Source organism: Pan paniscus, chromosome 1 (genome assembly GCF_029289425.2).
Source record: "Pan paniscus chromosome 1, NHGRI_mPanPan1-v2.0_pri, whole genome shotgun sequence".
In the NCBI taxonomy this organism is placed as follows: domain Eukaryota; kingdom Metazoa; phylum Chordata; class Mammalia; order Primates; family Hominidae; genus Pan; species Pan paniscus.
In genome coordinates, this window is record NC_073249.2 from 181,415,599 (window position 1) to 181,428,022 (window position 12,424).

A 12,424-nucleotide genomic window follows, 5' to 3' on the forward strand; every position below is an offset into this window, starting at 1 on the left:
TGCCTGTAATCCTAGCACTTTGGGAGGCCGAGGTGGGAGGATCACTTGAGCCCAGGAATTTGAGACCAGCCTGGGCAACAAAGCAATACTATCTCTAAAAAATAAATTTTTTTTTTTTTTGAGACAGAGTTTCACTCTTGTTGCCCAGGCCGGAGTGCAATGGTGCGCTCTCGGCTCACCACAACCTCCACCTCCTGGGTTCAAGCAATTCTCCTGCCTCAGCCTCCCGAGTATCTGGGATTACAGGCATGTGCCACCACACCTGGCTAATTTTGTATTTTTAGTAGAGACAGGGTTTTCCATGTTGGTCAGGCTGGTCTCAAACTCCCGACCTGAGGTGATCCGCCCGCTTCTGCCTCCCAAAGTGCTGGGTTTATAGGCGTGAGCCACCGCGCCGGGCTAAAAAATATTCAAATAGGCCAAGCACGGTGGCTTATGCCTGTAATCCCAGCACTTTGGGAGGCTAAGGCAGGCAGATCACCTGAGGTGGGTGGATCACCTAAGGTGAGGAAGTTTAAGACCAGCCTGGCCAACATGGTGAAGCCCTGTCTGTACTAAAAATACAAAAATTAGCTGGGCATGGTGGCAGGTGCCTGTAATCTCAGCTACTCAGGAGGCTGAGGCAGGAGAATTGCTTGAACCCGGGAGGCGGAGGTTGCAGTGAGGCAAGATTGCACCACTGCACTTCAGCCTGGGTGACAGAGCGAGACAGTCTCAATCAGTCAATCAATCAATCAATAAATACCTTATATTCCAGTCTGGGGAAGGAGTCAGAAATGTTAGATTAGCAAGAATAGCTAACATTTTCTAGTGTTTATTATGTTCCAGAAGCCCAAGTTATCTTATTTCATCTTCACAATAACCATATGGGTTAGGTAATATTAATATTTACATTTTGCATGTGAAGAAACTGAATTGCAGAGAGGTCATCAGTAAATGGTAGAGCCAGGATTCAAATCAAAGCAGTCTAACTCTAGATCCAGACCACTTAACTTAATACTAATTAGCAGTCATTCAAAGTAGGGTGAAAAGTGCTAGTTATAGTGTGGGAGGTAGGGAGAGACAAAAGAGAGAGAGAAGAGATTAATGCTAAGGGCGTCCAGGAGATCCTTTGTATAGAAGATGAAATTTTAGCTGATCTTGGATGATTTTCAGTAAGTATAGTATTCCAATTCAAGGAAGGAACTTCAACCAAGTTTCCAAGTCATAAAAATCATTCATGCCATTTAATAAATCTTTACTGATAACTAGCTTACTGTGTTCCAGACACTATACTAGGTAGTAGAAATGCAGAGATAAATGAAGCTCTGAATCTTCCATAGTGAGAAAAGTTTCAAGAGTGATATGGGGCCAATGCAGGAGGATTGCTTGACACAAACAGTTCAAGACCAACCTGGACAACAGCAAGGCCCCAGCTCTATTTAAAAAATTAAAAAATTTGCTCGCTGTGGTGATGTGTGCCTGTAGTCCCAGCTACTCAGGAGGCTGAGGTGGGAGGATCACGTGAGCCAATGAGGTTGAGGTTGCAGTGAGCTATAATCACACTGTTGTACTCCAGCCTGGACAACAAAGCAAGACCCTGTCTCAAAAAAAAAAAAAAAAAAAAAAGGGCTGGGCGCAGTGGCTCACACCTGTAATCCCAGCACTTTGGGAGGCTGAGGGGGACGGATCACGAGGTCAGGAGATCAAGACCATCCTGGCTAACACAGTGAAACCCTATCTCTACTAAAAATACAAAAATTAGCTGGGTGTGGTGGCATGCGCCTATAGTTCCAGCTACTCGGGAGGCTGGGGCAGGAGAATGGCGTGAACCGGGGAGGCAGAGCTTACAGTGAGCCGAGATCGCGCCACTGCACTCCAGCCTGGGCGCAGAGTGGGACTCCATCTCAAAAAAAAAAAAAGAAATGTAGCTAGAGGCTGGGTGCAATGGCTCACGCCTGTAAGCTCAGCACTTTAGGAAGCTGAGGTGGGAGGATTTCTTGAGGCCAGGAGTTCCAGACCAGCCTAGGCAACATAATGAGACCCTATTGCTATGATAATAATAATAACAATAACAACAATAATAATAATACCAAAGTTAGCCAGGCGTGGTGGTGCACACCTATAGTCCTAGCTGCTCATGAGGCTGAGGTGGGAGGATTGCTTGAGCCCAGAAGTTCAAGGTTGCAATGAGCAGTGATCACACCACTGCACTCCAGCCTGGGCAACAAAGTAAGACTCTTTTTAAAGAAAACAAAAACAAAAACAAAAAAAAACCTTAGAAACATAGATAGAGAATGTAACCTATTCTTAAAGTTTGGTAACAAATAAAAAGAGTGAATTAGATTCATATTTTAGCGAGGGGGCAAGGGAAGATTTCTATTTTTATTTTTTAGACAGAGTCTCGTTCTGTTGCCCAGGCTGGAGTGCAGTGGCATGACCTTGGCTCACTGCAACTTCTGCCTCCCTGGCTAAAGTGATCCTCCTGCCTCAGCCTACTGAGTAGCTGGGACCACAGGCATGCCACCATGCCTGGCTAATTTTTGTATTTTTTTGTATAAAAAATACAATTATTATTTTGTATTTTTTGTAAAGATCATATTTCACCGTATTCTCCAGGCTGGTCTTGATCTCCTGGGCTCAAGAGATCTGCCTGCCTTGGCCTCCCCAAGTGCCAGGATTCCAGGTGTGAGCCACTGTGCCTGGCAGAAGAATTTTTTAAGATGAGGGAAATTTAACTATATATTTGTAGGCTAGGGTCATAGAGCCCAGAGGAAAAGGACAGGTGGATGAAGAATAAGGCTCATGGGAAAATGTGAGGTTTCAAAGATAAGTTGGAGTGGATCATGGGAAGTTTTAATGTTATTCTGTAGGCAGAAGGGAACCATTGAAGGGTTATGAAAAAGAGAATGACATATTTTGTGTTTTGAAAAGGTAACTCTCATAGCCATGTAAAGGATAATGTAATTTAGGATTGTTAATAATGATAAAAACCACTGACCTTTATTTGAGCATACACTAGGCATTGCTACACAGTATACTTGAAAATATCCCATTTAATTCTCATAACAACCTTTTAAGGTGGTGTTATTTTTCTGTCCATTTTTATAGATGAGGAAATTGCGATTTATAAAGATTAGGTAACTTTCTTAATGTCTCCCAGGTGGAAATGGAGAGATATCCCTGTGCTCTAGAGGAAGGGTCAATGCCTTAGTGTTTTCTATTGCTTAGAATACCAGAAACTGGGTAATTTATAAAGAAAAGGAAACTATTTCTTACAGTTATGGAGGCTGAGAAGTCCAGGGTTGAGAGGCCACATCTGGTGAGAGTCTTCTTGCTGGTGGGGACTCTCTGCAGAGTCCCGAAGTGGCTCAGGGCATCACATGGCAAAGGGGCTGAGTATGCCAGATCAGGTCTCTCTTCCTGTGTTTTTTTGTTGGAGACAGGGTCTCACGCTGTCACCCAGGCTTGAGTACAGTGGCATGATCTCAGCTCACTGCAGCCTCAACTTCCTGGGCTCAAGTGGTCCTCCCACCTCAGCCTCCTGAGTAACTGAGACCACAAAAGTGTGTGACCACACCCAGCTAACATATGTATATGACGAGGTCTCAGGTCTCCCTATATTGCCCAGGCTAGTCTTGAACTCCTGGATTCAAGCGATCCTTCTGCCTTGACCACTCAAAGTGTTGGGATTATATGCATGAACCACTGTGCCCAGTCTCTTCCTCCTCTTAGAAAGCTACCAGACTCATTCCTGCAATAATCCATTAATCCATGAATGGATTAGGCAGAGCCCTCATGACCCAATCACCTCTTAAAAGCCATACCTCTCGGCCGGGCGCGGTGGCTCACGCCTGTAATCCCAGCACTTTGGGAGGCTGAGACGGGCAGATCACAAGGTCAGGAGATCGAGACCATCTCAGCTAACACGGTGAAACCCCGTCCCTACTAAACATACAAAAAATTAGCCGGGCGTGGTGGCGGGCGCCTGTAGTCCCAGCTACTTGGGAGGCTGAGGCAGGAGAATGGCGTGAACCAGGGAGGCAGAGCTTGCAGTGAGCCGAGATTGCGCCACTGCACTCCAGCCTGGGCGACAGAATGAGACTCCGTCTCAAAAAAAAAAAAAAAAAAAAAAAAGCCGTACCTCTCAATACTGCCACATTGGGAATTAAGTTTCACTATGAGTTTTGGAGGGAGCAAACATTCAAACCATTGTAGTCAGCAGACTTTTTCTATAAAGGGCTAGATAGTAAATATTTTAGTCTTTACAAGTCACACAGTCTCTGTCACAACTATTCAACTCTGCCATTGTAACATCAAAGAAGCCATAGATAATACCATATCTATGTTCTAGTAAAACTTAATTTATAGAAACAGGTAGTTGGCCATAGTTAGCCAACTCCTGCTAGTACCCATCATAGTTTGGAAAGCCTTAATCAAGCAGGAAATGTAGCTTATCATATTTTACTTTAACTGTTTTTGTTATAGTGGGATAATGGGAATAGAATTATTCCTAGGCAGGGATATAATTTAATCTCAGAGAAGCAGTCTTTCTAAAAGAGTCTGACTAGAAACAGCAGTTCATGTATACAATTTAACCACATTCTGCATAATTTATCTTTTTATTATAATTGCCCTCCAACAGAATGACCCTAGAATGAAAGTTTTTATTTACTCTCTGTCCTTAATACTTTCAACATAGCAGCCATTCAATAAATAATTGTTTAATAAATTAATGGCATACCCTCAAAATTCTAGTGATTGGGGAGTTGTATGAACATTTAGAGAAAAATGACCCATCTTATTTTATTTTTATTATTAATTAATTAATTAATTTATTTATTTTTGAGGCAGAGTTTTGCTCTGGTTGCCCAGGCTGGAGTGCAATGGCACGATCTCGGCTCACTGCAGCCTCCGCCTCCCGGGTTCAAGTGGTTTTCCTGCCTCAGCCTCCTGAGTAGCTGGGACTACAGGCGCCTGCTACCATGCCCAGCTAACTTTTGTATTTTTAGTAGAGACAGGGTTTCACCATGTTGGCCAGGGTGGTCTTGAACTCCTGACCTCAGGTGATCCACCCGCCTCGGCCTCCCAAAATGCTGCGATATTTCCACATTAGTTGAAATGTGGAAGCAGCATGTTTTAAAAACTCTGCTGTGATATTATAGCCAACCAGGCATTCTCCTTTGTTTCTTCTCACTCAGCAATCATTTACTGAATTTGCTTACTCTTTGTTTACTAGGTGGTGTTAGGTTCTGTGAACACAGGGAAGAATATGACATGGACCCTGTCTTCCTGGAAATTTTATGATCCTTTCTAACACAGTCACTGCTTGCCTTACACTCTGCTTGTAGTCAGTCTCTTCCCATTCCTTTGCTCTTCTAAACTAGAACTTACTTGGGACTTGGGTATTGTTAATGGCTTTAAGACGTTTATCTTCTCCTACTTTATGATCATCATCAGTCATACTCATTGATTTATGGTTTTTATTTAAAAATCATTCATATATAAAAATATAACCTGTTGGTTGAGAAAAACTTCAAATATCACTTAAATGTGTAAACTAAAAAGAAATAGTGACTTTGTGTCTGTGTGTAAGCATTTAGTTAGGTAATGGCAGAGCTGAAACCAGCATCAAGTTTATTTACTTCCAATTGGGGCTCTTTCCATTATACCATGCTGTTTTCAAGACTACTCTCCTTTTTCCACCATTGCTTTTTACCACCAGGTCTTGCTACAACCAGATACTTCATGGTAAATTTAGAAATTTATCAGCCTGGCATCTTAATCAAGATTAAGAGTCTTATGCCAAATCTTATGCAAAGGCATAAGAATGATATAATGAACCCTGAGGACCTGGGGGGAAAGGTTGGGAGGGGGATGAAGGATAAAAAACTACATATGGGGCTGGGTGCGGTGGCTCACGCCTGTAATCCCATCACTTTGGGAGGCCGAGGCGAGTGGATCACAAGGTCAAGAGATTGAGACCATCCTGGCCAACATGATGAAACCCCGTCTCTACTAAAAATACAAAAATTAGCTGGGTGTGGTGGCGCATGCCTGTAGTCCCAGCTACTCTGGAGGCTGAGGCAGGAGAATTGCTTGAACCCGGGAGGCAGAAGTTGCAGTGAGCCAAGATCATGCCACTGTACTCCAGCTTGGCAACAGGGTGAGACTCTGTCTCAAAAAAAAAGCAACAAAACCACATATGGGGTACAGTGTACAATGCTCAGGTGACAGGTGTTCCAAAATCCCAGAAATCACCAGTAAAAAAACTAATCCATATAACCAAAAACAACCTGTACCCCTAAAACTCTTGAAATAATTAAAAACAACAAAAAGATTAAGATTCTACAGGGCTGTACAAGATAGCAGGGGGCTTCACAGGTTCTTTCTTCCGTTCCTTTCCCTTTCCCTTTCTCTTTCCCTTTCCCTTCCTTTCTTTTCTATCTATCTTTCCTTTTTTTTTTTTTTTTAGATGCAGTCTCTTTTTTTTTTTTTGAGTCAAAGTCTCGCTCTTGTCCCCTAGGCTGGAGTGCAATGGTGCGATCTCAGCTCACTGAAACCTCTGCCTTCCAGGTTCAAGGGATTCTCCTGCCTCAGTCTCCTGAGCAGCTCGGACTACAGGCACATGCCACCACACCTGCCTAATTTTTGTATTTTTAATAGAGATGTGGTTTCACCATGTTGGCCAGGATGGTCTTGAACTCCTGACCTCAGGTGATCTGCACACCTCTGCCTCCTAAAGTGCTGGGATTACAGATGTAAGCCATCATGCCGCACCCCACAGGTTGTTTCTAATGCATGGATAACTAACCTGATTTCTCTATATGAATTTATATTTGTGTCCTTTTCACTTGTTAAATCATTCTGTTTTGTTCTTTAGGTTCATGGGTGTATGTGTTCATCAAGGACAACTGCATGCACTTACAGAGGTAGGACATCAGTAAGTGTTGAAGTAACGTATTTGCCTTAGTTTCAGCATTTATAGTTCCATAGTAAGTGTTGCTTGCATATGTAAACAAAATGTATGTGCATTTATGTTTATGCAAAAATGGCAGTGTTAATAATGCTTTATTCTATTACCTGGGAACAATGGCAGTATTTCTATATATATATATATATATATATATATATATATATATATATATATATATACACACACACACACACACACACACATACACATACACTTTAAGTTCTGGGGTACATGTGCAGAATGGGCAGTATTTCTTAATGTCCTTGTATTCCCTCATAATACTTGGTGAATACTCTGACAATATGAGTGCTCAAGTATTAAAGTATTAAGTTAGCTCTTGCTGCCTAGATATGACTCCATCCTAAGCCAAGGGATGACAGCACTTCACTGCAAACTCTCTATGGCAACAAATTACCAGACCACCTGGTAATGTTTGCTGTCCTGATCTAGAATTCCACAGTCCCTGCTGTGGTTTCCTGATTGGTCTTATTACTTGTTGGAATCAGTTTACATCTTCATTCTCGTTTCATTTCCAGCCTCTGCTAGGCGGAATATGTGATAGTCATTATTCATCCTCCGAGGATCAGAGAACTCTCTTTAGAGCCAATTCAGGTACCAAGTTATCAACTTCAGACCTTGCTTGGGTGCTCCTTGGAAACACAGATTCCTGGAATCTTCTAGGTTTAATAGGTTGGTATAGGGCCTATTACATCTATATTTTTAAAAGCTCCTCAGATTATTTCATGAGCATCTGGATTTGAGAATCTATGTTCTAGATTCTTTTCACATTCCTCCTTGAGAAGCAATTACCAAAGTACAAAGTGAAGAAACTTAGGAAGGAAAGTTGTTTAACAGAATTTGCAAGAGTGTTGGTTTTTTACTGGCTTGGTAACTGGTATTAGTCCTTAATAGCTTATGAAAGAGGGTCCCATGTGCCTCAGTCTCTCTCTTTTCTCAGTTACTGAAGGCACTAGAATGTGGAATGTGCGCAGCTATGCCCTGCCTCTTAAATGGAAAGCCAAAGAAGACAGAATGGTGAAGAGGTTAAGAGCATGGCCTCTGAAGTCTTGATTACATAGGTTTGAATCTGTCTGTATCTCAAAGTTTCCATCTGTATAATGGGGATAATAATAATTAATAATACCTGCCCCAGGGAGTTTAGATAGAGAAGATGACCAAGAGCTGAGCCCTAGAATATTTAAATTTTAAATGTCTAGAGAAGGCCGGGTGCTATAGCTCACACCTGTAATTCCTTTGTTTTGGGAGTCTGAGGTGAGAGGATTACCTAAGACCAGGATTTCGAGACCAGCCTGGGCAACATAGCAAGGCTCTGTCGCTACAAAAAAAAAAAAAAAAAAAAAAATTAATAATTAGCTGGATGTGATGGCATGTACCTGTAGTCCTATTTACTCAGGAGCCTGGGGCAGCAAGATTGCTTGAGCCCAGGAGTTTGAGGCCATAGTGAGCCATGATTGTGCCACTGCACTCCAGCCTGGGCAACAGAGTGAGACCCTGTCTCTAGATAGATAGATAGATAGATAGATAGATAGATAGATAGATAGATAGATAGATAGATAGATAGATACGTACGTACATACATACATACATACATACATACATACATACATACATACATACATACATAGAGTGAGACCCTGTCGATAGATAGATAGATGAATGAATGAATGAAAGTCTGAGGAGAAGGACAGACTGAGAAGGAGCAGTTAGTGAGGTAGGTAGAAAACCAGAAGAACATGCTGGCCTGTAATGAAAAGGAAAGAGTTTCAAGGAAGGAGTATTAATTGTGGCAAATGCTGTTGATATAATGTTGACCTCACAAGGATGTTGTGAGGATGAAATATAAAATACTTACTTAGTACAGTGCCTGGCATGTATAAATTATTTAATACATGTTAACTCTTTGAACAAAATAACAGTGACTAGTCCCTCTTCTGAACTCTGAATTGTTAATATTTTTCATTTTGTACTTAGTCCTATACCGCCGTTAGTGTCATTAAATTAGACTTTTTACTGAAGTATAACATATCAGAAAAAGTATACATATGAAAAGTACCACTCACAAAATTTTTACAAATGAACACACCCATAACCAGCACCCCAGATCAAGAAACATTTGCCATGTATTTTTTTTCTTGGAGGTGAGTCTATAAATTCTTCAGAGATAAAATTCTCCCCTTCCTTCTGTCTACCAGAGTTCTGACGCTAATAAGCATAAAAGTATTTGATGCATTCCCTGCATGTGTGATTGTTCTCTGAAATGTGAATTCATTGGAAGGGCTGGTGTGTTAGTTTTGCCGACAGAGAAGAACATCCGTTAAAATCTGTGTTAAGTTGCATATTTTAAAGCAGGTTGTGGTGGAAATGACAGTAATGAGTGATCATAATGCAATATTCTCTTGGCCATGTTGTACTTAATCTGCTGCTTGTTAGCTTCTTTATAGCCATATAAAACATACAATGTGTACTTTATGGAAGAGTATTTATTGCCAGTCTTTCCAGCAGCATTAATGAGATTTTGACATAGCTTATGATATTAGTAATTTTTAATATGATGTTAATAGACTGGTAGTGATGAAGCCCAAATAGCCAAATGCTCTTGGTTATTTTTAGAAGGGATCAGCAAAGGCCTTGATGGCATAGGTCTTTGGAGACTTCTAGGTTTAATTGCCTTATAATTTGACTTGGCAGCACAACTATATGGTAAGGATAATAAAAAATAAATTATTAAAAATATCTAGCACAGTCCTTGAAACTTAGATGACATTCACCAAATACTTTTCAGTTGGTGGAATGCTTGTCCTCCAAAGTAATGTGAGTACCATTCTTCATTTCTCTTCACATTTATTTGTCAATAATTACAGTAGACAAGCATGGCACTCATTAATACCTATAAAACATTGACATTATTAGGAAGAATATTTCTCATATACATTAGTGATCTGGACTTTCCTGGGCTTGAACCATTTCCATGAGTCTTCTTTGTAATTGTAGACATTAATTGAACTTGGAACAGTCAGACACTTAGTTTTTATTTTGTTTTTGTTTTTAAACTACCTGTAGTAATGATAGACTAAAGATTTTTTTTTTGGGGGGACGGAGTTTCACTCTTGTTGCCCAGGCTGGAGTGCAATGGCCTGATCTCAGCTCACTGCAATCCACCTCCCGGGTTCAAGCAATTCTCCTGCCTCAGCCTCCTGAGTAGCTGGGATTACAGGCATGCGCCACCATGACCGGCTAATTTTGTATTTTTAGTAGAGACGGGGTTTCTCCATGTTGGTCAGGCTGGTCTTGAACTCCTGACCTCAGGTGATCCGCCTGCCTTGGCCTCCCAAAGTGCTGGGATTACAGGTGTGAGCCACCGCGCCCGGCCAGCTGACTCAAGTTTTTAAGCAAACTAGTATTTGTTAAAGTGAAAGCATAGTCTGGGCATGGTAGTTCACGCCTGTAATCCCAACACTTCCAGAGGCCAAGGTGGGCAGATTGCTTGAGCTCAGAAATTTGAGACCAGCCTGGGCAACATGGCAAAAGCCTGTCTCTACAAAAAATACAAAAATTAGTCAGGTGTGGTAGCATGCACCTGTAGTCCCAGCTATTGGAGAGGCTGAGGTAGGAGGATCACCTGAGCCCAGGAGGTTGAGGCTGCACTGAGCCATACTTGCACTACTGTATTCCAGCCTTGGTGACAGAGCAAGACCCTGTTTCAAAAAATATATAGTGAAAACGGTTTGGTGAAAAGTCACATGAAACCTTTTAAATTTAATGAGTTGAAATAAGAATCTGTATTGAGGCTGGGTGCAGTGGCTCATGCCTATAATCCCAACACTTTTAGGAGGTAGAGGCAGAAGGATTGCCTGAGTCCATGATTTTGAAACCAGCCTTGGCAACATAGTGAGACCCAGACTCTACAAAAAATTTAAAAAATCAGCCAGATGTGGTGATACACACCTACAGTCTCAGCTACTTGGGAGGCTGAGACAGGATGATTGCTTGAGCCCAGGAGGTTGAAGGTTGAGAATGCAATGAGCCATGATTGTACCACTGCACTTCAGCCTGAGCAACAGAGAGAGACCTCTTAAAAAAAAAAAAAAAAAAGAATAGGAATGTACCATAAGTATGTCTTTCATTCACAAGACCTAACCTTGTCTTTCACTTAGTCACAAGTATCAGGGAAGTGTAAATCTTTGTTTTTTTTTTAACAGAAAATATAATTCTGTGTATTGGTTAGCTGTTGCCCTCCAGCCACAAAACCTCAAAAGCATACAATAAACGTTTATTTCTCATACATTTCCAGGGTTAGCTGAACTGAGTGGGGCTAGATTTGGCAGTTGTGCTGATCTCAGGCTCACTCATGCATCTGCAGGTCAGCTGGTGGTCTGCTCTAGGCTGAGATTTGCTGGGAGAACTTTGCTCTGGCTCATCCTCCTTCTGGGGCCAGTGGGCTAGACTGGACTTGTCCTTTTTAAGATGATACCAGAATAGCAAGAATATGACAGTCCATTTGCACAACTGATTTTCATGACTCTCCTTATGTTCAGATTTGCTTGGCCAACATCCCATTGGACAAAGCAAGTCACATGCTTGAGTCCAGGGGTAGGAAGTATGCTCTGCCCTTATCAGGAATACGCCGCAAAGTTATGTGTCAAAAGGCACAGATTCAGTAGAAGGCGAAGAATTGGAACCCTTGACAATCAACCATGCCCTGTAAATATCCCAGTCAGCAGATCATAAGTATTTGTGTTTTCTGCCCCATTGGAGAGTAAAGAATTTCTCCTATTTCTTAAACCATAACAACTATTAGTTATTTAAACTCCCACTATGGGCAGAATGCTATGGTTGATAGTTTATATTAACTATAATTCTCACAATGCTATAATCTTATTTCTTCCATTTTGTAGATGAGAAAACTAAAGCTTAGAGAAATTAAATTACTTCCCCAAAGTAGGATTGCATCCAGGTTCATCTGACTTCAAAGTCTATTTCTATTACAACATGCTGTGCTTAATTGATTTTTATATTCCCCACAGTGCTAAGCACAAGATCTTATGTGTGTAGCATGCATAGTATTTGTAGAATTCAATTCTGACTCACTTTTTATGTATTCTGGGTTATTTGGAAAAGATACTTTCTTCCTGGTCATTGGGTGTATTAGAATGTGTTTGGGAGCAAGTAACAGAAAATAGTTAAATGGGCTTTAAACAACAAAAGGACTCATATAACTGGAATTTTAGCAGTTTATTAGATTAAGTATTGATATAATTCAATGGTTAAATTGACGCTGTCCAGAGACCTTATTCTTTCTCTTTGCTCTGTCTTTATGTTGTCAGTTTCATCCTAAAATAAAGATGTCTGTCACTCATAATCAAAAAGTAGCTGCCAAAAACTTACATGGTATATGTTTTCTCTTCTATAGCCAAGATGAGTGGGAGGTTGGGATGGAGAGGAGAGGAA

At 41.2% G+C, this 12,424-nt stretch overlaps 1 protein-coding gene across 5 annotated transcripts in view; it reads left to right on the top strand.

Annotated features, from left to right (window-relative positions):
• Positions 1–12,424, top strand: part of TESK2 (testis associated actin remodelling kinase 2) — a 147,679-nt gene that overhangs the window by 98,579 nt on the left and 36,676 nt on the right. For all 5 annotated transcript variants that reach the window (XM_003812778.5, XM_034963725.3, XM_055093841.2 and 2 more), the window contains one exon: positions 6,863–6,911. In XM_003812778.5, coding sequence (XP_003812826.1) covers positions 6,863–6,911 — 49 coding nt within the window. The remainder of the gene's footprint in view (positions 1–6,862; positions 6,912–12,424) is intronic.